This window comes from Herpailurus yagouaroundi, unplaced genomic scaffold (assembly GCF_014898765.1).
Source record: "Herpailurus yagouaroundi ecotype Mexico unplaced genomic scaffold, PumYag 163, whole genome shotgun sequence".
Classification (NCBI taxonomy): Eukaryota; Metazoa; Chordata; class Mammalia; order Carnivora; family Felidae; genus Herpailurus; species Herpailurus yagouaroundi.
The window spans coordinates 1,818,590-1,846,292 of record NW_024412404.1 but is presented as its reverse complement, the minus strand read 5'-3'; the positions used below and the strand labels follow the sequence as shown (position 1 = coordinate 1,846,292).

At 42.4% G+C, this 27,703-nt stretch overlaps 2 protein-coding genes across 8 annotated transcripts in view; both read left to right on the top strand.

Moving 5' to 3' along the window:
- The window catches only part of MRLN (myoregulin), a 14,603-nt gene extending 12,594 nt beyond the window's left edge, over positions 1–2,009 (top strand). For all 6 annotated transcript variants that reach the window (XM_040485088.1, XM_040485084.1, XM_040485085.1 and 3 more), the window contains one exon: positions 1,772–2,009. In XM_040485088.1, coding sequence (XP_040341022.1) covers positions 1,772–1,932 — 161 coding nt within the window. In that variant the 3' untranslated portion in view covers positions 1,933–2,009. The remainder of the gene's footprint in view (positions 1–1,771) is intronic.
- A 19,500-nt stretch (positions 2,010–21,509) lies between these two features.
- SLC16A9 (solute carrier family 16 member 9) overlaps positions 21,510–27,703 on the top strand; it is a 57,051-nt gene continuing 50,857 nt past the window's right edge. For both annotated transcript variants that reach the window (XM_040485081.1, XM_040485080.1), the window contains exon 1: positions 21,510–21,746. The gene's annotated coding sequence lies outside the window, so the exon portion shown is untranslated. The remainder of the gene's footprint in view (positions 21,747–27,703) is intronic.

The following is a 27,703-nucleotide window of genomic DNA, read 5'->3' as shown; positions in this document are numbered from 1 at the left end:
TTTAAAGCGTTTTTCAGCTCCTCGTGACTGTTCCTTAGTCCCTTGATCTCTGTAGCAAGAGATTCTCTGCTGTCAGCTATACTATTTTCAAGCCCAGCGATTAATTTTATGACTATTATTCTAAATTCACTTTCTGTTATATTATTTAAATCCTTTTTGATCAGCTCATTAGTTGTTGTTATTTCCTGGAGATTCTTCTGAGGGGAATTCTTCCGCTTGGTCATTTTGGATAGTCCCTGGCGTGGTGAGGACCTGCAGGGCACTTCCCCTGTGCTGTGGTGTATAACTGGAGTTGGTGGGCGGAGCCGCAGTCAGACCTGATGTCTGCCCCCAGCCCACCGCTGGGGCCACAGTCAGACTGGTGTGTGCCTTCTCTTCCCCTCTCCTAGGGGCGGGATTCACTGTGGGTTGGGGTGGCCTGTCTGGGCTACTTGCACACTGCCAGGCTTGTGATGCTGGGGATCTGGTGTCTTAGCTGGTGTGGGTAGGCAAGGTGCACAGGGGCAGGAGGGGCAGGCTTAGTTCACTTCTCCTTAGGTGATCCACTTCAGGAGGGGCCCTGTGGCAGCAGGAGGGAGTCAGATCCGCTGCCGGAGGTTTGGCTCCGCAGAAGCGCAGAGTTGGGTGTTTGCGCGGAGCGAGCAAGTTCCCTGGCAGGAACTGGTTCTCTTTGGGATTTTGGCTGGGGGATGGGCAGGGGAGATGGCGCTGGCGAGCGCCTTTGTTCCCCACCAAACTGAGCTCTGTCATCAGGGGGCTCAGCAGCTCTCCTTCCCTTTGTCCTCCAGCCTTCCCGCTTTCTGAGCAGAGCTGTTAACTTATGACCTCCCAGACGCTAAGTCGCGCTTGCTGTCGGAACACAGTCCGTCAGGCCCCTCCGCTTTTTGCAAGCCAGACTTGGGGGCTCTGCTTGGCCGGCGAGCCGCCCCTCCGCCCAGGCTCCCTCCCGCCAGTCCGTGGAGCGTGCACCGCCTCGCCGCCCTTCCTACCCTCTTCCGTGGGCCTCTAGTCTGCGCTTGGCTCCGGCGACTCTGTTCTGCTAATCCTCTGGTGGTTTTCTGGGTTATTTAGGCAGGTGTAGGTGGAATCTAAGTGATCAGCAGGATGCGCGGTGAGCCCAGCGTCCTCCTACGCCGCCATCTTCCCTCTCTATCGTAAAGCATTTTAAAGTAAAATACTTTATTTTTAAAAATTATTTGGATAACACAGAAATGTAGAGGAAATTAAATGTTTGGTGTTTTATTAAGTGACAAAAATAATGAGAGAGAGGATCTTGAGGAAAGATCAAGAAAATTAAAAAGACCTTTTGCTGTTTAATTAAAAAAAAATTTATCATCTACCTTTTTGCATGTGTCCAAATTCTCATTTCCCTTTAATACAGTCCATACAAGTTGGAAGAATGGCAATTTCATCAATGCCAATATAAATGATTGTAAATAACTTTGCAGAGAAGATTTCATGACTAGACTACTGATAACATGACAAGAGATTGGTCATTCTGATAGCTCCTTGAGCTGTTTCTTTTTAGAAAGAAAGGCATGCTTTCCATGTAGAAAAATGTATGATTATGATATAAAATGGCCAAAATGAGTGGATGGAAAATATTTTAATTCATTAGGGAGCAAAGTATTTTAATTTATTAGTGGGTTACAGATGTGTATGGATGTTTCCTCATTACTATTTTTTTACAGTGCAAATATTCAATTGACCTTAAAGGATCAAGATTATAAATATATTTATTGCAGGATATTTTTCTCTTTCTTTCCCCTAGGGAGCAAGAGCAGCCTGGATATGACGTGTAAAAACTGGATATTAATGTCTCCTACTCCTCCCACAAGTCTGAAGGATGAAATTGTTGGAAGACTCCTAAAAATTTTATTTGTTATCTTTGTTGACTTTATGTCTATTATATATGTTGTTATAACTTCCTAGAGAGCCTACTTTCCTTACTTTACACTTAAATTTCACATTAATTTTGGTGAATAAAAATTTGGAGTTTAATATGTTGAGTGATTTTGATCTCCAATTATTTTAGAAGCCAATAGGACATTACAATAAAAATAATACTGTGTATTGTTTACTACCTTAAGGTTTATAAAACATCATAAAAATTACATGGACGTATTTTTTTTCTAAAAACCTGTATTACTGAGTCATCAAACTTCTTGATTTTTTTTAAATATGCACTTTATTGCCAAATTGGTTTCCATACAACACCCAGTGCTCATCCCAAAAGGTGCCCTCCTCAATACCCATCACCTACCCTTCTCTCCCTCCCACCCCCCATCAACCCTCAGATTGTCCTCAGTTTTTAATAGTCTCTTATGGTTTGGCTCCCTCCCTCTCTAACCTTTTTTTTTTTTTTTCCTTCCCCTCCTGCATGGTCTTCTGTTAAGTTTCTCAGGATCCACATAAGAGTGAAAACATATGGTATCTGCCTTTCTCTGTATGACTTATTTCACTTAGTATAACACCTTCCAGTTCCATCCATGTTGCTACAAAAGGCCATATTTCATTCTTTCTCATTGCCAAGTAGTATTCCATTGTGTATATAAACCACAATTTCCTCATTCATCAGTTGATGGACATTTAGGCTCTTTCCATAATTTGGCTATTGTTGAAAGCGCTGCTATAAACATTGGAGTACAAGTGCCCCTATGCATCAGCACTCCTGTATCCCTTGGGTAAATTCCTAGCAGTGCTATTGCTGGGTCATAGGGTAGGTCTATTTTTAATTTTTTGAGGAACCTCCATACTGTTTTCCAGAGCGGCTGCAACAGTTTGCATTCCCACCAACAGTGCTAGAGGTTTCCCGTTTCTCCACATCCTCTCCAGCATCTATAGTCTCCTGATTTGTTCATTTTAGCCACTCTGACTGGCATGAGGTGTGGTATCTCAGTGTGGTTTTGACTTGTATTTCCCTGATGAGGAGCGACGTTGAGCATTTTTTCATGTGCCTGTTGGCCATCTGGATGTCTTCTTTAGAGAAGTGTCTATTCATGTCTTCTGCCATTTCTTTACTGGATTATTTGTTTTTAGGGTGTGCAGTTTGGTGAGCTCCTTATAGATTTTGAATACTAGCCCTTTGTCCAATATGTCATTTGCAAATATCTTTTCCCATTCCATTGGTTGCCTTTTAGTTTTGTTGATTGTTTCCTTTGCAGTGCAGATTTTATTTTGATGAGGTCCCAATAGTTCATTTTTGCTTTTAATTCCCTTGCCTTTGGAGATGTGTCAAGTAAGAAATTGCAGCAGCTGAGGTCAGAGAGGTTTTTTTCCTGCTTTCTCCTCTAGGGTTTTGATGGTTTCCTGTCTCACAGTCAGGTCCTTTATCCATTTTGAGTTTATTTTTGTGAATGGTGTGAGAAAGTGGTCTAGTTTCATTCTTCTGCCTGTTGCTGTCCTGTTCTCCCAGCACCATTTGTTAAAAAGACTGTCTTTTTTCCATTGGATATTCTTTTCTGCTTTGTCAAAGATTAGTTGGCCATACTTTTGTGGGTCTAATTCTGGGGTTTCTATTCTATTCCATTGGTCTATGTGTCTGTTTTTGTGCCAATACCATGCTGTCTTGATGATTACAGCTTTGTAGTGCAGGCTAAAGTATGGGATTGTGATGCCTCCTGCTTTGGTCTTCTTCTTCAAAATTACTTTGGCTATTCGGGGTCTTTTGCGGTTCCATACAAGTTAAAACTTCTTCATTTTTTAACATGTATAATCATATTAAAGATTGACCAAAATTTGTAGGTGTAATTACAAGTGATCTTTTTCAGGATGCATGCCTATGTGGAATTTTATATGGTTCTATTTTTAACACACCAAGCTTAACATATGATAAGCTTTCCATATGATATCCCAACACTTTATACTCATTTTCTTATACACATATTCCATCTGCGTGGAGGTGTAGATATGGTATTATTAACCCTGAACAATTTTATGTTTCTATAAAAAAAACTTAGGAATAAAAATATTTAAAGGAGATTGTTTTAAGAAAATAGAACTCATAAGGGAGGAGAGAAAACAGGTGCAATGTACGTTGATTTTCTATTTGGGTCTAAACTCTCCCAGTGTATCATTCAACATAAAGCTCACAACAATCCTAGGAGGCAGGTTCATTGCCCTTATTTTACAGAAGAGAAAAGAGAATTTTGGGAGAAATATGCTGGCTTGAGGCCAAAACCAGGAAGCAGCAGAACCAGGTCTTGGACCTTGGCAATCCATGTCATGTTGCCATCCCAAGGTCAATAATAAGACAAGTGTGGTTAAAAAGCAATCTGTAAGGCTCCACTTTTTTTTCATGGTAATGTTTTATTCAAGACCCTAGGGCTGTATTTTAGCGTTGCCCCTGTTTGTTTTCTTATTCCACATTTAAAAATCTTTGATGAAAAAAGAGACAGCTCATTTACACTGTTTGACAATGCATTCTCTTCAATTATTTCTTTGATTTCCTCATTTTCTGACAGTGTTAAAATATAACTGTTGGATTTCTGCTTCTTAAGCTTCTGAAAAGCAAAGGTCACTCTGTCCTTTAGACTTTCTGACTTTTTACATTGGACACAGATGCTTCACAAAATTCTGATTTCTTTCCTGTGATGACAATTTTCTCAGATTTGGCCCAATCATTAATGCAAGATTTCATAAGAGGCCTAATGAAGTGTGAAAGGAATCTGGGACCTTTGAGACTTATTACTTAACTGACTCTTACTTAACCTTTCAGTGGAGTTGTATATTTAACCATAAGCCAAATAGAGTCAAACTATTTGAACATTTGCTGTAACAGAAAATCCTGGGTTTTTTTGTTTCTACATTATATTCACACCCTTCCTTTTGGATATAAGGGTCATGTCCTGTTGATGTGATGTGTTTCTCCCCAATTCTACTTGGGGTTTGTTGGGGTCTATTATCAGGTTTCTGGCAAGAAAGTAAAGTCACTCCATCTTCTGAAAATTGGTCCCTGCCTCCCGCCGTTTGGTTCCAGCCAGTAGAGGACATGGTTGGAAGCACTGACTCTTAAGCCAGACTGACTTGGTCCAAATCTTGGCTTCACCTCTTACAGTTCAATAATCCTATGTGTCCCCTTCTTTACCTACAAAGTAAGTGCCTATGTCATGGGTTTGTAGAGAGGATGAAAGATGACTGCTACAAAGTGCTAAGCACAGTGCTTGCCATATGGAAAACCTGCAACCGTAAATTGGTGTTATCAGCATCCTTAGTTGGGATCACAGATGACATGGCTTCCTCAAGCTGAAGACGAGCGGATCTCAGTCACCTGCCTGTACTACACTTCCCCCTCGCCCTTGGAATGACCTCACATGGACCCATTCCCTTAGCCAGAAACTGTGATGGTTTTCCACTGGACTCTAGCATAGTTCTGCCCGAGGTGTAGGTCTAACTGGTAGACCCTGCAGGGCTCCTTCTGGTTATGTTATTTGGGACCTGGCAAATACAGTTAGATATAATACAACTGGAGACAATGAAGGAAATTGATAAATATCTTTTTGCAATAAGTAATCACAGCCTTAATATGCAAGTGTTGGGGCTTTTTAATTGGAAATACAACACATTCTTTTTCACTCTTCAAAAATATTCATTCATTTCCTTTTTGCCAGGCGTGGTCCTGAACAGTCATGTCAAAATAACGACCAAAACATAGTTTCTGCTCTGAGGGAGTTCATAGTCCAGTGGTGGTGGTGGAGGGGGGAATGAGTAGATACCCAGATGATGGGACTCCAAATTGGAGGAAACAGGAGGACATGCCTGGGCTGTTATGAAAGGTGTGGCAGAGGATGTTCTGGGGGACTGCCAGGAACAGCAAGTCCTGGGGTCCTGTTAGACATGCAGAACCCTAGCTTCCCCCAGACCTACTGAATTCAGAAGCTGCATTGTAATCAGATCCCCAGTGATTCATATGCACACTACAGGTTGACAAGCACTTATGTGGAGGGAGGCCCACTGGACTAAGTGTTCCTACTGTTTGGCTACTGGAAAGACATGTGACCTCTGGGCAAGTTGCTTAAACTCTCTGGGTCTCATACTCCTCCTGCATTAAAATAGAACAGAATGAAGAAAACCCAAAAATGGCATTAACACTACAGCTTTGCATATCACATAGAAATTTTGTGAACTTTAAGCGAACTGAATTGAAACACGTAGAAATGCATAACAGAAAATAGTTATATAAATCTAAGATGTTGTTATAAGCACCCAGAAGACAGGAGGCGCTCTGTGAGGTAAGGGATCTGTAACTCCCTTCAGGAGAACTGGAAAAGGATGGTTCTCATCAATGGCAACAGTATCCACAGCATGGATGTGTTCTGTAGCCTGGATTAGGTAACATGCTTTTTCCTGGATGCATTTCTGTGGAGTTTCATAGAACTTAAGGTCCACAAGCACTGTTATAATCAACCCTCCAGCTGAACTGGATTTTTTTTTTTTAACTTGCCATTAACACATACGAATTTTCTCGCCATACGTGAACTCAGGTGCCTCCATGCTGTTAATTTTATAATCTCTCTTGATATCAATGCAAATGGCCTTGCATCCTTCCCAGTTCTGTGGCCCTTGAAGAATTTGAGTGGAGAGTTCAGAAGTTGCCCGCTGGGGTCCTCATAATTTATAAATGCCAATACCTGGAGTTGGAATGCACTGTGCCGAGTGTTTTGCATACATTACGTAATTTTGTCTGCACTAACAGATCAATGAGGTATTTCCATTTTGCAGATGAGGAGATACATACTCAGAGGAATTAAAGGCCCAAGTTCACATAGGATATCGTGATTGTGGTGATAGAGCTAAAAGTGAAAGAAACACGACCCTCCACTGAAAACTATCTGCCTCTAGAACCCTGTTTTGACCATTTGGTTATATGACTCAGGTCAAACAAAAGAATTTAATTACCTCACTGGCTCTTCATTTGGAAGGGCAAGAGGTGTGCACTAAATGAAACGTCACAATCCTACAAGTAAAATACGACCTGTTGCATATAAGCTATTGTGTTGCAATGGCTATCCATCTTACAGGTAACTCTCTTTCCTAAGGCTTCTGTAGTAAAATGGCACATGTGCTCACTCTCCAGTGGTTGAGCTCCACTGTTTGATGGTACCAAATATGAAGTCAGCCTTTATAAAAGGGAGTCTCGGATCATTGTTCTGCATTCAACATACAAAGAAATTTAAGTTGTGTCCATAAAATCACTTAATGTGAATTTTGTAATGACTGACAAGTCTCAAATACCATTTTGAGCAATTTGCTCCCAAAGAACTCACAAAAGTGACATCTTGATAAATGTGCCATTTTCTGGGGCTTAATAATAGCATCTTTTGAGTAACAAGCAGTCTACAGTGTATGCAGCACTTAAATGTTCACTTGAATGATGGCTCACACACACGCAAAATAAGCCAGATGGCCATTCTGAATTTGAGTGGACAGTTGCTAACTCTGAGGTAAGATTGGGCTGATCTGCTTCTGTAGAGCCTGGGGTGAAGATTTGAGAAATGTGTAGTGTTTGTGGGGCGTCTGGGTTGCTCAGTCGATTAGTTGTCTGACTTTGGCTCAGGTCACAATCTCACGGTTTGTGGGTTCAGGCCCTATATCAGGCTCTATGCTGACAGCTTGTAGCCTGGAGCCTGCTTTAGATTCTGTGTATCCCTCTCTCTCTGCCCTCCCTCACTCATGCTCTGTCTCTTTCTCTCTGTCAAAAATAAATAAACATTAAAAATTTTTTTTCTAACTGTGTGGTGTTTGTGTGACCACATAGACCAGGTTTTTGTTCTGGGCTGCTCTCTGCATGACTGTTATTTGCTAAGCTTCCTGGGAGCAGTCCTACTAACTGAGCTGAGCAGGCGGAAGGCAAGTTGCCATGTAGGTCAGTCTAGGATCAGCAATGAGCCCAGACTTATTTATAAACCCACAGGAAAGGCCCTTTGAGTGTGCTCCTGCCTTCTGACCTGGGACCATGGCAAGAGAAGATTAGTGAAAGAGCACGGGAAGTCCTTGATGGCCAACTGGGTTTCCAGCCTGAACCATTTGCTGTTTCAGCCAAGAGCTTGTTACAGACTGTTTTCTGGATGGTCAGTGTCCCTGGACTGGTATGACCTCAAGGTACAGGGACTGACCTTTTGGGTGTTGTTTACAAAGTTGGTTATGACTTGCACCATGGAGGGCATCTGCTCAATAAAAATTTAGCAAGCACTCATTGCCTATCCGGTGGTGGTGTAGGCACAGGGAAAGACTGTGGGCCGTGTCTTCATGGAGCATGCCTTCTGGTGGGTGGGGGAGGGAGACAACAATCTGATAAAGTCATGAGAATCTCAGGTAGTACTAAGTGTTGTGAAGAAAACAAAGCAATGATGGGCGTCTGGGTTTCTCAGTCGGTTAAGCGGCTGACTTCGGCTCAGGTCATGATCTCGCGGTCCGTGAGTTCGAGCCCCGTGTCGGTCTCTGTGCTGACAGCTCAGAGCCTGGAGCCTGTTTCAGATTCTGTGTCTCCCTCTCTCTGACCCTCCCCCATTCATGCTCTGTCTCTCTCTGTCTCAAAAATAAAAAAATGTTAAAAAAAATATTAAAAAAAAAAGAAAACAAAGCAATGAGAAAGAGGGTTTATGTGGGGTAAAAGTACTTTAGCTACGAGGATCTAAGAAATGTTTCCTGAGAAAGCAACTTTGGAGGGGCACCTGGGTGACTCAGTTAAGTAACCCACTCCTGATTTCAGCTCAGGTCATGATCTCACAGGTTCATGAGTTTGAGCCCTGCATCAGGCTCTGCACTGACAGTGTGGAGCCTGCTTCAGATTCTCTCTCTCCCTTTCTCTCTGCCCCTCCCTACTGGCTCTCTCTGTCTCTCTCAAAATTAATAAATAAAACTTAAAAAAAAAAGCAACATTGGGGCAGAGTCTTGGTTAATGAGAAACAAGCTAGATGGAGAGCTGGGAGTAAAGACTTCAGGTATAGACAACAGTAGGTACAAAGGCCCTGAGGTAGGTAGAAGTCAGGAAGGCCAGTGTGACTACAGATTAGAGACCAAGTAGGGAGTTAGTTTTCCAGCATTGATAAAAATCAGCTTCTACCTAAATTCTCTGATATTTGTCGCACAACCTAGATGGTTAGTGAAACTTTCTCATGGCAAACTATAGAAAGAATGTGAGCATATGTCATATTCTGCATTCTTTGTACTGGTACACATCACAGTGTACGTTAAACAACAATCCTTCCTTCTGTGGGGATTGCCATTTTTCCATGGTTATTCTAGGCTGATTGTGTCTGCTCTTAACTTGTCACAACATTAAGCAGCTTCATCGCTCTACTCATTAATTTTAAAAGCTGTGCTTTTAGGACGGCTTTTGTTTTTTTAAGTTTATTTATTTATTTTGAGAGAGAGAGAGAGAGCATGCACAAGCAGTGGGAGGAGGGGCGGAGACCGAATCCCAAGCAGGCTTCCTGCTATCAGTGCAGAGCCCTACAAGGTGCTTAAACTCACAAGATCACGACTTGAGCCAAAATCAAGAGTCAGACACTTAACCAACTGAGCCACCTAGGTGCCCCGGACAGCTTTTAAAAACTATAAGCAGGGGCATCTGTGTGGCTTAGTGGGTTGACTGTCCAAGGTCACAATCTTGTGGTTCGTGGGTTCAAGCCCAGAACTGGGCTCTGTGCTGACAGTGCAGAGCCTGCTTCAGATGCTTTGTCCCCCTCTCTCGGACCCTCCCCCACTCACTCTCTCTTTCTCTCTGTCTCAAAAATAAAATAAACATTAAAAAAAAAACATAAGCAGAGCAAAAAATGCATCTGCTGTAGTTTTTTTAATAACAGCTTAATTCTAATCGACTTTCTTTTTAAATTTTGACATTTATTTTTGAGAGCTAGAGAGAGAGAGAGAGAGAGAGAGAGAGGGAGGGGCAGAGAGAGAAGGAGACACAGAATCTGAAGCAGGCTCCAGGCTCTGAGCTGTCAGCACAGAGCCCGATGCGGGGCTGGAACCCATGAACCCTGAGATCATGACCTGAGCCAAAGTCAGGGGCTTAACCGACTGAGCCACCCAGGTGCCCCTCTAATAGACTTTCTATTTCTGTAGATCTCTTATTCTGGGCATTTAATATAAATAGAATCATAAAATATATAGTATTTTTGTATTTGGCTTCTTTGTTGGCCAGATAATACTCCATAATATGGATACATCACAGTTTATTCATCAGTTGATGGATGTTTGGATTGTTTCCACTTTTTGGCAATTATAATTGTATACATTCATTGTGAGGGCATATGTTTTTAGTTATCTTGGGTATATATCAGTTAGTGGAATTATTGGGTTATATGATAACTCTACTTTTAATTTTTTCTTACTTTTAATTTTTCTCATTTTTTAAAATTTTCTTTACTTTTCTTACTTTCTTACTTTTTTTTAAACTTTTGAGGAACTGCCAGACTATTTAACAAAGCAGCTGCCCCACATCTACCATTTTTGAAAAAGTTTCATCTTGATATGTAGGGGGAAAAAGAACATTTTTGTCACCTTAATAATCCTCAGGATTTCAAATATGAACTAGGTAGATTACAAAATAAAGGCTAAAGATGAAACCATTTTCCCCTTCCTCTTAATTTGAGATTCAAAACCCTCAAGTATTTTCTTTAAATCTCTATTTTATCTCTTTGGCAATTACAGCTTATTGTTTGGGTTCTTTATTACTCATTTCATCTCAAGAAGTTAATTATGTAAAAAATTCCTCACATTTCCTTTGAGTACGTTAGGTCTGATAAAAAATATCCAAGTTAACATGAGACACTTTTTCACTGATGGAGATTAAATTTATTTGACCACTATTCCTTGGACACTTACTTCAAGCCAGTCACGTTCAAGGTACTGGATATTTTCCTTGCTGTTTTCTATTTCAGAAGCCTCACTTTATTAGTTGTGTAGCTGGAGGAATACTGTGTAGTACAAATGATTCTTATCGTTCATTTTCCATAAGCAGACCCTTTGCAGACTGAATTCTTGGCTTTCAGTATTCATTAGCTTCACGCTTTTTATAAAATATACTATTTGGGCTGCACTTAGTGAGTCAAACTGACTGCAGATTATAGTTTCCAGCGTGACAAGAGTTCTAATAGGTGTTTCTTTATCCACCCCATGGCAATCTTCATTTCTTTTGGTGGTATATTGTAACACTATTGGCTAAAGAATCTGTTGAAAAACAATCTTGACCTTCCAAAGAAAAGTTGAGCTAACAGCCTTTCCAAGAATTACACCTAAGCCAGAATCCAACCCTTGAGTTCATTAAGACCACAGTTGACAGAGAATGGACCCATCTTGACACCTGAGGAATGACTCAAGTCTTCTTGGTTAAAAGGCTAATTTTCAGACTTAGTCACTGGACTTTGTTGATTCCCTGGAATGGTTATCATACCTGACTGCCACTAGAGAAACTCTTCTTAAGTGAATTTCAAGAGCTTAGATGCAGGTTTTTTGATGAGGCACCTTAAAAGATATTATATATGACATCCATTCATAACCATTGTAAATTTGTTAATGGATGGAAGTTTCCTCTTCTAACTCTGTGCAGGAGACGTGGGATCTGAACTCTTGCTGGGTTTCTTTGGTGTACACATGAGAACAAGTACTCAAATAGCACTTACTATGTACTAGGCTTATTCTAAGCATTTAATTTGGTTTCATTCACTGAACCTTCACAACTACCATATGAAATTATTCTCTTCATTTTGTAGATGAGGAAACAAGCACGAAAGGATAAGGAGTGTCATCAAGGTTACAAAGTAACAGGGAGTCTTGGCTGGTGCTCTTACCCTCTATTCCCTCTGCCTTCTATCATTCAACCCCTTGGAGATTGTTTCTTCATCTGAAAAATTAGTAGATTAAGTGTTACATTGAGTGTGAGGTTGTACCTGCTAATCTCCAAGGTCCATTCCAGTTCTAAGACTCTTGTTCAGATCCAGCAGTCCCAAAAGGAGCATTCATGACCATGGGTGGCTAAGAGAAATTATCAAGCCATGAAGTAGCCTGGTAATGCTAAAATACTCAAAGGCAGCCACTTCAAGCCTCCAAGGATGTTTGAAGGACCAGGTTCAGGGGAAGGAAATGCCCATCATTATCACTGTACATAGTGTTGAGAGGTAATTCAGCTTTTCCTTGGTGGGTGCCAGAGTCTATGTGATGAATCCAAGTATTTGTACTGTGGGTCATACCACTCTCAGGTTAGAGATGTAATGACTTTTCTCTAAGTACAGAATTCTGGATTTGTGGGTAATGGGGCTGTTGGCATGCCTCTGTCTGAGCCAGCTGTACACCTGGCGTTTGGTTGATGTTTGCATGTTACTGCCAAAGGATCTGGCTTGCCACTATGGTCTCTTTAGCCTAATAATCAACCCTGATTCTTCTTGCTCAAGTCCATTCTATTTCTAGTGAAACTTTAGTATTTACTTTGCAGACACCACTACTCATGGTACTGGTACTGAATAGACTCCTCAGTTTCTGTTTCTGTTGCATATGCTCACTCATTTTTTGCCATGTTATCCAGACCACGAATCTGAAAATTTGAATCTGACAAAAGAATTTTGTACCGTTTCAAATTGTGAAATAAATCTTGGAGATCTACTTTAGATTTGGAGGGTTTTTTTGGAATTTTGGGGGTCTTATTGGAACAATGAATAAAGTATTTGAAATTTGGACTATTGTGGAGGATCCTGCAGTGTAGAGGCACACTTCCCTAATTTTCCCACCATTCCCTATAAGGTCGTTATGGGAAACCTGGACGCCATCACAAACCTTTCTTTTTACCAATCCTTGTATGGTACTTTGTAATCTCTCAAATTGGTCCCCCTAATTTTTAAATAATTTTAGAGGTTTTACATTTTCATAAGTTTTTTCCTTGGCTATTTGATCAGCCTTCTAACTAGTTTTCCTCCCAGTGTACCCTCCAATGTGGTTTTGAAGAGTGATCATTGTGACAAATCCTACCATGTCATCCCGCTGTTTGGAATCCTTCAATGCTTCCTTCAACCTTTCAGTGCTTCATTGCTAAAGCCTTCATACAGAGATAAGAACTCACATGGTCTAACCCACTGGAGAAGACATTTTGTGTGTGTATGTTTTGGCTAGTTAGCATCCCAATTTGCTTTTGGAGAATTACCTCTCCTTCATTGAGTGCTCTCAAAGTGGCCCTTGTTCCCTTGGGAAATGGTTATAGTGCCCAAGCCAGATCACTAACTCTTTCCTTTGGGACTCTGAATCTTGAACAAAAGCCTGTAAGAATGGAGAAAATAGAGCCCATTCATTTGCTGATAAAACTATGAGTCCCTGCCAACTTGATCTCTAAGTGGACCCATGTCCTCTTGGGTTGTCCATTTATGCAATCCTGTCCAGAGATGGGAACCATTGCTTGCAATCAAAAGCCCTATTCTTGTTTACTTTCTATTTCTCACAAATACTCTTATCTTTAATCCTGTGTAGTTATCCATTGTAGTTCCCTAGCCTAACATAAGAAGCTTTCATGACATTAAAGCTTTGCAAATGCTCTTTACTCTGTCTTGGGATGCCTCCTTCTCAACCCAAGCTGTTTCTATTTCTGTGTTCTGTTAAAGTGGCATGAGTACCTTGACTAAGGTACTTGGCACATTCCAGTAACTATTTACCTGTCAGTATTCCTTCATAGATGGCGAGACCCTTTGTTTTCATATAATGTCTGGCTCAAAATAAATGACTAAGAAATATTAGATGAATTAGTAAATAAGAATAAATAACAATTGACAGTATATTTTGTAGTTCATGCATGGGGATTTATGTTATAGACAACAGATTTCAAGAAATGGGTTGCAAATTGTAGATCATAAAATCAACATAAATTGCGTGAGACTAACCATAAGATAAATTGCTGATGAGATTAAAGCAAATTTATGAGACTAAGGGTTGTGGTGATCACTAAGTTTTGTGACAAACACAGGACATTTGTTTAACTAGTGAATTTTTTTTTTTTAACTAAGTAAGTAATTTTAAAACATCATTTTAAATACAGCTTGGTTAAATAGTGTGTACTTAAGAGCACAGACTCCAGAATCAGGCTGGATTTGAATTCCATATCTTTGTTTTTTTTCATCTGTAAAACGGTATCTACTTCTTAAGTGCTTAGCACAGTGCCTAGAGGTTCTGGTCATCTCCGTTTGCCACTCTCTCCAACCCAATTCAATTTCTGCCCATCTTTGTCCTGCTCTGTGCCTGGGAGGCTGACCACTTGTGGGCAACACCTCTTGGGCTCCCTCAGTGCCTGGATTCTGCTTGGCCTTGGCCAATGGTAAGCACCATCAAAAGACTGGAGAGCAGAAAGAGAGGCAGGGGACTTCTCTCCACACTCACTTTGGCACTTTGTGTCTGGCAATTAAACTGTATCTCTTCCCAATCCCATCTCCCCTCAGGGGGTCCCTCCTTTGCACGCTCTGCTGTCCTAGGTGCTGGTAATACTACGTCTTCCCTTATTAAAGCCCAGAGGTAGTAATCACTTCCCACTGTCTAGTCTCTGGTTGCTTCTTGTTTATTCCTTTAATCCTGCCCACATTGCTATAATTATTTTTTTCCCTTAAGACTATCTTGGACCTATTCTGTTTCCTGCCTGGACCTTGACTAATACACTATATATATATATATATATATATATATATATTGCTTAAAAATGAGAGCTATTGGGGTGCCTGAGTGGCTCAGTCAGTTAAGCATCTGACTCTTGACTTCGGCTCAGGTCATGATCTCATGGTTCATGAGTTTGAGCCCTGTATTGGGCTCTGTGCTGACAGTGAAGACCCTGTTTGGGATTCTCTCTCTGCCCCTTCCCTACTTGTGCACTCTCTCTCAAAATAAATAAATAAACTTAAAAGAATCCAAAGAAATGTGAGCCATTATTATAGTAAATTATAAATATTAAATGTTTAATTAGTATTATTTTTTAACTTTTTTAATGCTTATTTATTTTTGAGAGAGAGAGAGATGGGGGGCAGGGGCAGAAAGAGAGGGAGACACAGAATCTGAAGCAGGCTCCTGGCTCTGTTAAATGTTTAATTATTAAATTAAAAAATTAATATTAAATTTGATTAATGGAAATATTTAAATTAAATAAAATAGATAATTATTGCTACTGAATATTGTTATGATATGAAAACACTTATGGCTATTGAGTCAAAGCAGGGTTCACATACATCTTTAAAGGAAAGCAGAGGACCTCCAACACATTTCAATTCTATAGCTGGTTATTTTGCTTGTGGTTTGGAATTACTGTTGAGTACTTGGATGGAAAATTAAAGAAGCTGTACAGTGTTCAGGGGGGAGGGAGAGAGCTGAGCACCTTTTTATGTGAGCACAGCCTGGGGTTGGTCGATGGGGGAAAATATACTAGCACTGTTGGGCTTATTCTGTGTGCAGTGGCCCCAGTCCATGTCCAAACTGGATTTTTTTCTTCATAACTTCTAGTTTCATGGGTTAGGTATCATCTTCGAAATTGTGCTCAATAAGCCAAAGTTGCAGCATGCTGATTAGTTCTAAGGTGACCATGTTTTTTTTTTAAAAAAAGAAAGAAAAACAAAAATGTTTACTCGCTGAAACCATGGGACAAACTATTTGGACTGTCCACAGATTTTGGACTGTATAGATCCTGTGCACAATGTAGAAGTCAGGCTTTTTTCACTTACATCATGTAACAGAGAAGAGAAGAAGGCTAAAACTTAACATTTGGAATTGAAATATTGTTTGGGGCTGTCTGAAATGTTGTTATATACTGCACATAAGTCAGACACTCAGGCAGAGGCACATTAAAGAAATTGGCACTGTCTCACAAAAAATATTCAATTCAATGGTCTTATGTTTATTTTAAAATAATAATCAATTCCACCTGTATTAAAAAAAAAGAAATTGAATTCACTGGTACCTTTGAACTTGATAGCCTGCCTTTGGGATTAAACCCTTCTCTGGTGATCTATTATCCAATTTGATTACATCCTAGATGATATGAGCTGAATTTGCAACATAAACAATTCCATGAGTGGATTAAAATGTGAGAAATGGTCTGAAACTGTCCTGGACACAGGAGGGGATTTTCTCTTCCCTCCTTCAATACACTATAGGCAGACGTATGGCCTAGTCTCATAAGCATGGCCCCTGCACTCATGCTGCCTGTTTGCTTCCATCTTTGCTGCTTTGTTGCCCTCCGGCTTTGGGCAGCTCACTGAACCTCATGGGGCCTTAGTTTACCATCTATAAAATGGAAACTCTAATTTGAAAAGGTAGATATATACGCACCCCTGTGTTCATCACAGCATTATTTACAACGTATAGAAGTAAACTGAATGTCTATCGATAGATGAATGGGTCAAGATGTGGCATATATACATAATGGAATATTACCGAGCCATAAAAAGGAATGAGATCTTGTCATTTGTGACAACATGGATGAACCTAGAGGGTATTATGCTAAAGGAAATAGGTCAGACGGAAAAACACAAATACTAAATGATTTCGTTTATATGTGGAATCTAAAAAAACAGCAGACAGAAAAGCCAAAATAGCAACAGACTCATAGACTCAGAGAACAAACCAGTGGTTGGCAGAGGGGAAGAGGGTGGGAGATAGATGACATAGGTGAAGGGGATTAAGAGGTACAATCTTCCAGTTATAAAATAAATAAGACACGAGGGATGTTGTATACAGCACAGTTATTACAATATTGTAACAAATTTGTATAGTGACAGAGGGTAACTAGACTTATTGTGTGGCAATTACATAATGTATATAAATATTGAATCACTATGTTGTACACCTGAAACTAATACAATATTATACGTCAATTGTCTCCAGTTAAAAAAATAGAATAAAATAAAGCTTGGCAGAGTAAGGCAATTGAAGAGTATTAATGGTCTGATGCAGCAAAAAAGTCACTTACTTTTCACAAAAAAAAACGTTTGAGCATGCATTCATGCATTCATTGCTCCTTTGGTGACTTATTCATTCAACAAAAGTTCATTAAACAAACTTCTACTCTATTGTTGCCACTGTACTCTAGGGAGTAGTGATGAACAGGATAGGCCAACCAAGTACCTGCTATCAAGATTTTATAGTTTCTCTGTGCAAACAAATGAGTACATTATAGACGTTGGGAGTCCTACATGTGGATATATGCTGGGTGCTTTGGAAATTGGTACATATAAAAATGCAAGTTATTTTTGGTTATGGCCTTGGAACTGTGCAATGCTAGCCAGAAGGATACAAGGTGGAAAGTATATATATGTGTGTACACACACACACACACACACACACACACACACCACAGAAGGACACACACATTCCATGTAGTTTTATGTTTCTTATTTCCACTTTCTTAAGAATATAAAATGCTAGTTCAGAGCATGGTTCTCTGTACCCTGGATGTCTGGATTTGAACTCTAGCCTACCTGTTGTGAACTGTGTGACTGGGGGCAAGTTATTTAATTTCTCTCTAGTTCATTTTCATCAGCAGCCAATGTGGATGATAATCATAGCACCTGCTTCTTAGGTTTATTATGGGTCATAGTGAGCTTAGTGAGCTGGTAGTGTTAGCTCTTACCAGCCTTGAATCCTTTTTCTAAGGTAGAGTGGGAAGGGCACAGACTTAGCAATCAGTCAGACCAGAGCCTGAGCCCTACTCCATCACTTACCCACTAAGCAAGTAACTGAATTCCAGTTTTCTGATCTGTGAAATGTAGATAACAATACCAAACGCCAGGAGATAGCATAGTTCTTGGCAATTACCAGACACTCAGAGAACAGCATTTATCCCTCTTAACCCTAAGAGGGTTAAATAATCTCCTAAGATTAAAAACATCTCAGCCCAATAATATGACAAAAGTAAAGGGAAGAAAAAGATGAAACAACATTCTGGAGAATTACAAGCAAAAATATGACATAGTATGTCTTTAAGTTCATGTCTAACATTTGAAAATTTGTCTCTTTAAACATATCTCTGTAAGTATGAGAGAGAATGATTTATCCACTTCTAGTATTTTTTGGTCTTTTATCTGTTAGAGTATAAATGAATGAAATGGAATTAATGGCTTTAGATCTGAGCCAACTGCTATAAAAACTCTAACGTCTATTTTCTTTATTTTTATTTTAAAAATTTTTTTTTTTCAACGTTTATTTATTTTTGGGACAGAGAGAGACAGAGCATGAACAGGGGAGGGGCAGAGAGAGAGGAAGACACAGAATCAGAAACAGGCTCCAGGCTCTGAGCCATCAGCCCAGAGCCTGACGCGGGGCTCGAACTCACGGACCGCGAGATCGTGACCTGGCTGAAGTCGGACGCTTAACCGACTGCGCCACCCAGGCGCCCCTTTATTTTTATTTTAAAATGTAGTGTCCATGTAGCTATGCTGTCACTCATAAAGAGGGGAAGGACAGCATGTGGAAAGGAAAGAAATCTGTCCTGGTGTAGTAAGTCAGGGAGGAAAGTCTGCTCAGCTGGGCAGGCACTGGACTGGTGACTCAGGTGCTGTGGAAATGTCTCACGCTCCCCTGACCAACTGATGCCTTCACCTGCCCTCCGCATTTCTGGCCTCCTGGCTAGATGAGGTCCTCAGAGCAATTTTAGGTTAATTTCTCTGTCTTTTCTCTAAAGGATTGAGTCAGCAAACGGCCTAAGAAGGGATGGACCTTAAGCTATTTCACAAATCACAAAGTTCTTAACAAATGCTCCATAACAATAATAATAATACAAGGCAAGGAATGAACTTCTTCGGCCAAGGCATCACTTCTTTAAATGCACATTCAGTTTTCTTTCTTCCCAAGGGAGTTTCATTAAATCCAGCTTAATTAAAAAAAAAATTAACGGTTGTTTGTTTATTTAGAGAGACAGAGACAGAGCACAAGCAGGGAAAGAGCAGAGAGTGAGGGAGACACAGAATCCTAAGCAGGCTCCAGGCTCTGACCCCCTATGTGGGGTTTGTACTCATGGATACAAGATCATGACCTGAGCTGAAGTCAGATGTTCAACTGACTGAGCCACCCAGGGACCCCTAAATCCAGCTTATTTAATGACTTTTTTCTTTCTCTCTTGAAAGTACATATACTTTTGGGCCCAAGAGAGACCCAAAGGGCACGGGTTGCACAGAGCTATAAGGCCAGCAATATTGAACTATCTGATCCTCACCTTGCTAGCAAATCTTGCTTCTTCCTGTCATTGGGGATGAAAACTCTGGATGGTAGCAAGGTGGTTTTAATACCACCTCTCTGTCAACCTGTTCTCTACCCCATTCTGTGCTGTGGGCTGGGTGGTGTGGGAGCCAGGTGATCAGAACATCCCTAGCTTCTCTAGGTCAAATTCCATTCATAGGTAAAGTGTCAGAGCTGGATTAGATTTCTGAGTTCTCTCGCATGTCTAATTTCTCTGCTGAGGTGTGACTGAAAAATGAAACTTCACAAGGGGGTAGGGGCAATTCTCACATTCTAGCAAGGAAGCAATTCCCTAAGCCAGGTGGCCACTGCTCCCAGAGTCACCTTACACACTCCTTAAGTTCTCCAGGCTGCCTTCTGCCCACTTCATTCATTACACTATGAGTCTGGACCCCTAGCCATTTGAGTTTTTGACCCCTGGGCTCTAGTCCTACACTAAAATTGGGATTATACCCTAGTGTTTAAGAATGAACTCATTTTGTTCTTAACTGATAGGCATGAACTGGCCTGAGCAGACACGGGAGTGTTGGTCATACACCGTCTGTAAAGGAAATCTGGGGAAACTTGGTGGAGACGAGAACAGGAACAAGGCACCTTCAGAAACCAGTTCGTGAACACAAGTAGTTTTCAAGCAGGGATTCCTTGTCCTCAGAATATAATTTTACATACATGGATTGGTTTGACCAAACTAACTGACAAGATGACACTTGCTTTGGTGGTTAGAGAGTATTTGAATCAAAGAAAAAACTTTCTAAAATATCTCTTATCAAACACAAGTTATCAGTGTACAGGGCAATGAATCATTATAAAGCGAATACACTCGAGTAACCACAAACTAGCTCAAAAATAGAACATAATGAGAACCTCCTTTTTTATCTTCTGTCCTTCTCAGAAGTAAATTTTTGATGGCGTGGACAGCATCACCTCTCCATTTTTCCTTCCAGAAACTGTTCCTGGGAACACCTCCCTCTCATTCTTACTGTACCTTCATCCCCACCAACCCCCCCACCCCGAAATCTTTCTTCCTCTTAACACAAAACAAAATATGTAATATCAACTAGCTCTGGCCATTCCCTTTCCCATAACCTGCAAGTCAGTAAATTGGGTAGAAGGGGATGAACCACAGTTTTCATATCTGTAAGAAAACTTGACATGCGTGATCAGGCTCCTTAAGATTTTTGGAACTCTCATTTCACATCGACTCTACCATGCAGGCAAGATGAGAAAACAGAGGTTCAGGAAGGTTAGACAGCTTAATTTGGACTTCAGAAAGCAACTTTATGCAAGGTGTAGAGTCTTTGTCTAGGTCAGCACCAGAGGCCTCAGTTTATAAACGGAATTCTCATTCCAGTGTTGGATGGCCTTATGCCTGTTTGAAAAGTTAGTACCAGCTACGGTGCCCCTTCCCAGAAACATGTACAGACATGGGAACACCAAAAGTGCATATCACTTTAAGGGTCCCCTCACCCAGTGAGCCTCTGGTACCTACAAACTGTCCCCAGTCTGATGCGGTGACCCTCTGTGGGGTTACAGCACACGTCCAGTTCAGCTCCCATGCCCGACAGTGTGAACTTGTGTTTAGATGCGCCCTCCCTCTCGGCCCGCTGTGTTGCACTGCGGAGCGCCCTCCTTTCCCATGGAGCTGTCACAAAGGACAGCACTTGGCATCCTCACTCCTGTAGCCCAGGAGCACCGGCTACACAAAGTTCTGGTGCCTGTTTCTCTGGGATCATTGCCAGCTGGGTATACAGCTCCGGCCAGGAGGGCGCCCGGCGGCCCCAGGAGCCTGGGAGACCGGGGGCGACTCGCACTCATCTCTACACCCCGGCTCCCAACCAAGTGCGCTGGGTCTTTGGCGAGCTGGTGCGGGCACGCGGTGGGCGGCAGGGGCGCGGCGGCGCCGGGGGACGCGCGCGTGTGCGCACCAACAGGGCGCCTGGCCGGCGGTGCCCAGCTCTCCTGAGGCCTCGGTGGCCCCGGGCCGGGCGGGGACCGCGGCCCCGGCAGTGCCCTCCCTCCGCCCCGCCGGCCGGAGCCCGGCCCGAGCCCCGAGAGCGGGAGCAGCGCCCCTACCGCTCGCTTTTCCGCCTCCATCTCCTCCGCCTCCTCCTCCTTCCCCCCCCAGCCACCCGCGCAGTCACAACCGGTTCAGACTGGCCAGGGTGCCCCGCAAAGGAGTGAGAGAGAGGGGCCAGACCGCGGGGAAGAACTTCCAGGGAAGGAGGAGGAGGGAGAGAAGGTGGAGCCCAGAGGAGGGGGCCGGATCCCCCTCTCCCTGCACGCGGCCGCCGCCGCCGTCGCCGCCGCCGCCGCCGCCGCGGGGCTTGGCGGGGGCAGAGGGCGGCGGCTCCCGGGGTCGCGCGTAGCGGGACCGATTGCCCAATACTCCGGCAGGGGCCGGGGCCAGGTCCGGGCCCCGGATAAATACAGCCCGGCGGGCCCCGAGGAGGGGGAGAACTGCGGCCGCGGTCCTCCCCGCACCACCCGCCCGGCTTTGCCCGGGGCACTGCGCCCGGTGCTGCGCCCCGGAGCCCCCAGCCGAGGCCGCTACCCAGGTAAAGGGCTGGAGCTCGCGGGAGGGCGCCGACGCTGGGCGGCCACCCGCGCTGCCTCGCCTCCCGGAGGCGAGAAGTGACTCTTCGGGCTCGGAGCAGCGGGAGGCGGCAGCTGCGACGACGCTGTCACTGGCGGCCAGCACTTTGGAACAGGTTTCTGGTTTGGGCTGTGTACCGGGAGCCGAGAGCGTCCTCGGTGCGCCCATCCCTGGACACCCCCCTCCCCTTTTGATGGGGTGCCTCTCCGCGGTGGGCAAGTTTCCCCAGGAATCCGAGGGAGGCATTTTGCACGGAGCGCAAAGACAGAGATACAGAGAGAGAAAGGGGGTCCTGGAGGGCGGACGGTACCCACGGGCTGGGCTCGGGGCCGTGGTCTGTCCTGGAACTCCCAAGACAGCTTCTGGGGCTGCTGGTGGCAGAGCGGGGCTGTGGGGAGTGCGACCAGGTGGGCCCCTGTTCCTCAGAGGGCGGCGAGGCCTCCAGGTGCCCGGGTGGGGAGCCGGTGCGCGCAGCTGCCCTGGGAGAGTCGCGGCTGGGGCGCCCCGCTGCTGCAGGGCTGGGAGGAAGGCGGCGCGCGGAGCTGGAGGCCTCTGAGCCGCGGCGCCAGGTTCAGCACCACCGGGTCAGTCCGGGCGACCGCCGTTGGAGGCACGGGCACCTGGGCCGCCTGGACGCCGAGCGGGACCTCGGGAGAACTTAGTGCTTAATGCTGCAGCTGTGGCTCGTCCCAGGTAGCCGACTCTGGCTTCAGCAGCACCCAGAGGCTTTGGAAAGAGCTGACAACTATTTAAAAGCTCGGCCATCAAAAAAACAAAGCAATGCTTCTCCGGGTCCCATGTCTAATTCAGCACAGGTCAATCCATCCTGCAGGTTTAGCCAGGCTTTACACTAAATATATTACTTACACAGTAAGTTATTTGATATAACAGTTTTTTGGGCCAATTTCCTGGCTTACAATTTGTTTGGGTGTATTTTTTAACATCTTGGATTATCTGGATAGTAGTGTATTTTTTTTTTTTCTGTTATCAGATAGATTACCCGGATAGTAGTTTATTTTGTTTAAATCTTGGATTATCTGGATAGTAGTTCAGACTGTAGATGGATTTTTACTCCCGGAGTAGGATATTTAGTTGTTCCATCACATTGTGTTCAGGTGGTAGTCCTAACAGTTTCTTCGACTCTGGTTGGCTTTAGCTCTGGGAAATTGTTCTGGCCAGAGAAGATTCTGAGGTGAGAGTACCCATATTCATTGACCGATCACACCTTCTTTAATTAACATGTGAATGCAGATAACAGGGTTAGTATCCATACCATCGCTAAAAAAAGTTTTTTTGTTTCAAGACCCTAGAAAATGGAAATTACATGATAAAATAGTTTAACCTGCCATTTTGCAACAACTCATAATTTTGGCACCACTGACTGAGAACATCCTTCTCTGTTGCTTCCCTTTTGTGTTTAAGGAGAACCAGGACCTTTCCGATGTATAGGATGAATACAGGGAAGGACAGGTGACATGGGAAAGTGCATCAGGACACTAGAAAACCTCTTGCAGCTCCTGGCTGTGACTCTAAAGAGATGGAGGTGATGGTGTGTGTTGGGTGGTGCCTGAATCTGTGTCAGAGCAGACTGATACAGTGCTTTTGGGTTGGATCTGGTCATGAAACTGGAGCTAGAGGATGACAGAAACATGTGGTCAGATTTTCTTGTTGTTTTTTTTTTTAATGTTTGTTTATTTTGAGAGAGAGAGGAAGAGAGAGCATGGGAGTGGCAGAGAGAGAGAGAGAGAGAGAGAATCACAAGCAGGTGTGCTGATGTCAGGGCAGAGCCCCAGGAGGAGCCTGATCTCCTGAATCATGACCTGAGCCAAAATCCAGAGTTGGAGGCTTAACAGACTGAACCCCCCCCTCCCCAGGTGCTCCCAGATTTTCAAGTTTTATTTCCTCACTCCAATCTTTTGACCCCTAGTTTTTGTGGTCTTTTTCTCAAGTGAGATATCTCTTCAATTTAATTTATAGAAAGAAATTGAGTATAAAAAACCGTGGGAAGTGCAAAAAGCCACAATGACTTGCTTGTATAACTATAGTTTTTCAAGAAAGTTTGCCTAGTGACTTCACTTTTAATTAAAGATTGAAAGAATGCATATATTTTGAGCTAGTTGGCTTTTTCTTTGGGGGGTTCTTTGCAGATACTGAAGTATTCCTCGTAGATAATGAGATTGAACTAGAATTTACAAGTGAGTTCAAGCAAAGAACACATGGTCCCCACCTTTAAAGAGTTTAGTCTAGTTAGGAGCGCCTGAGTAGCTCAGTTGGTTAAGCATCTGACTTCGGCTCAGGTCATGATCTTGCAGTCCGTGAGTTTGGGCCCCACGTCAGGCTCTTGTGGACAGCTCAGAGCCTGGAGCCTGTTACAGATTCTGTATCTCCCTCTGTCTCCCTGCCCCTCCCCTGCTCATGCTCTGTCTCTCTCTGTCTCTGAAAAATGAATAAACCTTAAACATTTTTTTAAAGAGTTTAGTCTGGTGGGAAAGATAGGTATGTTTACAAATATCTACAGTACAAGATAGTATATATAGATGGAGTCATATGGCAGTAACATCAATAGCGTGCTATTGAATGGCAGAGAAAAGGAGAGGTTCATTCAAGGTTAAGAACTAAAAAAAGTTATGTGGCAGGTGGAGCATTTGAGCTGGGATCTGAAGAAGGAAGAGATTTCCTCCGTGGAAAGGATCCTCACTGGAAGAAGCAAATAGCACAGAGTCCTGGAAGTCTGATGTGTCCAAAGGAAGCAAAATAGTTTGGAGTGGCTAGAGCCTGGAATTTAAGATAGATAAGGCTGGGAGGTAGGATGGGGCTAGATTGTGGAGAATATAACAAGCCACGTGAAGAAATTAAAATGTGCTTGAACGTTATTATTGTATTTATACTACCAATGTTACAGCATCTTTAACTGTAGTTTATACCTTAAAGTTCAATTTTGTTTATACACTAAAATAAAAAAAAATAATATTTTTTTTTGAGAGAGAGAGACAGAGTGTGAGTGGGGGAGGGGCAGGGAGAGAGGGAGACACAGAATCCAAAGCAGGCTCCAGGCTCTGAACTGTAAGCACAGAGCCTGACACGGGGCTCAAACTCACGGACAGTGAGATTATGACCTGAGCCGAAGTCAGATGCTTAACCACCTGAGCCACCCAGATGCCCCTGTTTATATCCTAGAATAAATAAATGGATAAAATCTCGATGGTATTTGCTTCCTGTAAACATTACTGTAAAAGAGTAATGTATTTCAAATAGCCTTTAATGCTTTAAGTCCAACGGTTTTTTCCCCCCAAGTCTGCAGTGTTATGGACTTAAGGTATACTAGTCTTATGGTATACCAACTCTTAGTTTGACGAAAACTTTGTATAGGAAAACACCTCCACATTCCTGGGCAATATGCAGAGTAGAGCCACTGTCTTCTGTTTCAATTGCCAATAATAATAATGACTATTATTATTGTTTATTAAATGTGATATGTCATATAAGCCGCATGCCTTATTTCATCTAGGGGAGGCATCATTTTGATCTTAGGCTGATGATTTTAATGAGGTCACTCAGCTGAGTAAATGATGGGACCAGGATGTGAAGCCAAGAAGTGTCTCTCTAAAGCTTATTCTTTGAACTATTGTGCTATCATGTAACAAGGGCATAATACATGACAACTTATTAAAAGAACTTAGAGGGGCTGGGTGCCTGGGTGGCTCAGTTTAAGTGTCCAACCTTGGCTCAGTTCATGATCTCATGGCTCCTGAGTTCCAGCCCTGCATCAGGCTCTGTGCTGAAGCTTGGAGCCTGGAGTCTGCTTAGGATTCTGTGTCTCCCTCTGTCTCTGCCCCTGCCCTGCTTGTGCTCTCTCTCTCTCTCTCTCTCTCTCTCTCTCTCTCTCAAAAATAAATAAACATTAAAAAAAATTAAAAGAAGTTATGGGGCACCTGGCTCAGTTGGTTAAGCATCTGACTTCGACTCAGGTCATGATCTTACAGTCTGTGAGTTTGAGCCTTACATTGGGCTTGGGATTCTCTCTCTCTCCATCTCTCTCTCTGCCCCTCTCCCACTCCTGCTTTCTCTCTCTCTCAAAATAAATAAATAAACCTTAAAAAAGTAAAAGAAGTTAGAAATTGAGCCTGCTAACTGTAGAAGTGTTTCTCTGTTTTTAGATTTTCACCTTCATTCCCATTATTCTGATTCTGTTTGTTTGTTTCTTTATTTAGAGAGGGTGCAAGCAGGGGAGGGGCAGAGAGAGAGGGAGAGAGAGGATCCTAAGCAGGCTCCATGCCCAGCTAGGAGGCTGACATGGGGCTAGATCTTAAGACCATGAAATCATGACCTGAGCTGAAATCAAGAGTCTGATGTTTAACTCAGTGAGCCACCCAGGTGCCCCAGTTTTATTTTATTTTTTTTATTGAGTTAATATTGACATATAGCTTTGTATTACCTTTACATGTACAATGTAATGATTTGATATATGTATATATTGTGCAGTGATTACCACAATAAGTTTAGTTAATATCCATCACTACACAGGTTTTTGTTTGTTTGTTTGTTTGTTTGTTTGTTTTTTAGTGTTGAGAACTTTTAAGGTCTACTTTCTCAGCAACTTTCAAATATAAGATATGATATGTTAACTATAGTCCTCACATTGTACATTGCCCATCATTCTGATTAATTTCACACTACAAATCAACAATGAGACGTGTAAATGTTTTAACACATCTTTAAACTATTATATGATCTTGTGCTTTTAGGATCCACTCAAAAGAAACTCTTCAGCTTTTTGAGAAGAGATGGGATATGGATGAGAAAAACTCTAGCGAGAGTGACAGCATCAAATACAAAGGCTAGATCTTCCAGATTCTCTGGAAGGGTGTCAATTTCAAATATTCTTGTCATTATTCCCAGTAACCCTCACCCCCAAATGCACTAGATCTTTTTGTATTCCAGCATCCTGGAAATGTTGCCTTGTGTCTCAAGTTTTTATTCTGAAAGTAATATAGCAATATACTAGCTTGGACACAATATACTCGTGTGTGTTCAGACAACAAACTAGACTCCACATAATCATGTACAAATTATGCAAAACATATACTAAGCAAAAGAACACACCAGTGTAGATGGCATCATCATAGATTTCTTTCAGAACACTACTACTTGGGCCAGGCTGTGAGTGATATGGTTTGTGTGGAAGAGAGAATAGCTGAAGCAAGAGCCCAGCAGCATAGGGAACATGGCAAGAGTATGGGATGGATGCAGGGGAATGATGATACCAACTTGTATTGAAGTGTCTGGCCCTCATTTTGCCTATATTTAATTGTTAAATCTAGATGTTTTCATCTTTTTTCAGGCTCTGAGTGGTTTACAAATTCTGCTATTTTTCTCTTCTGAGCCTGAGAACAGGACTAGAAATAAATGACCTTTCACTGGATTGGTCAGTGAGGGACCTTGGTACTGGTCTTTCCTCTAGAGTGACATCTCTAAACCTCAGTGTCTTCATATAGACGAAGCAACTGAGTCATTGATGAGATCAGTGGTGCAAGTTCACAGGGTTCACCCGGGGGAGACAGGCATCATAAATAAGTAAATAAGGGGTGGTGGGAAGGGAGAGCACAGGTGAAACTCTAAATGCAGGTCAACCTTGGTCCTGTGTCAGGGAGATCTTAGGGAGTGGAAGGAACTGGAGAGAACATGTCCATTCGATGAGGGTGAATGTTACTCAGTTCCAGCCAATTGTTGTGTAAGAACAAGAGCCCAGTGTCACCAGATCTTCTGATTTTTTTAAAAGAATCAAAAAATTCAGATGTTTATGTGAAATCTTCCAGTGTTAAATCAGTGGCAATTCATTCAAAATTGCCAAAAGTAAAATAAAATAAAATAAAATAAAATAAAATAAAATAAAATAAAATAAAATAAAATAAAATAAAA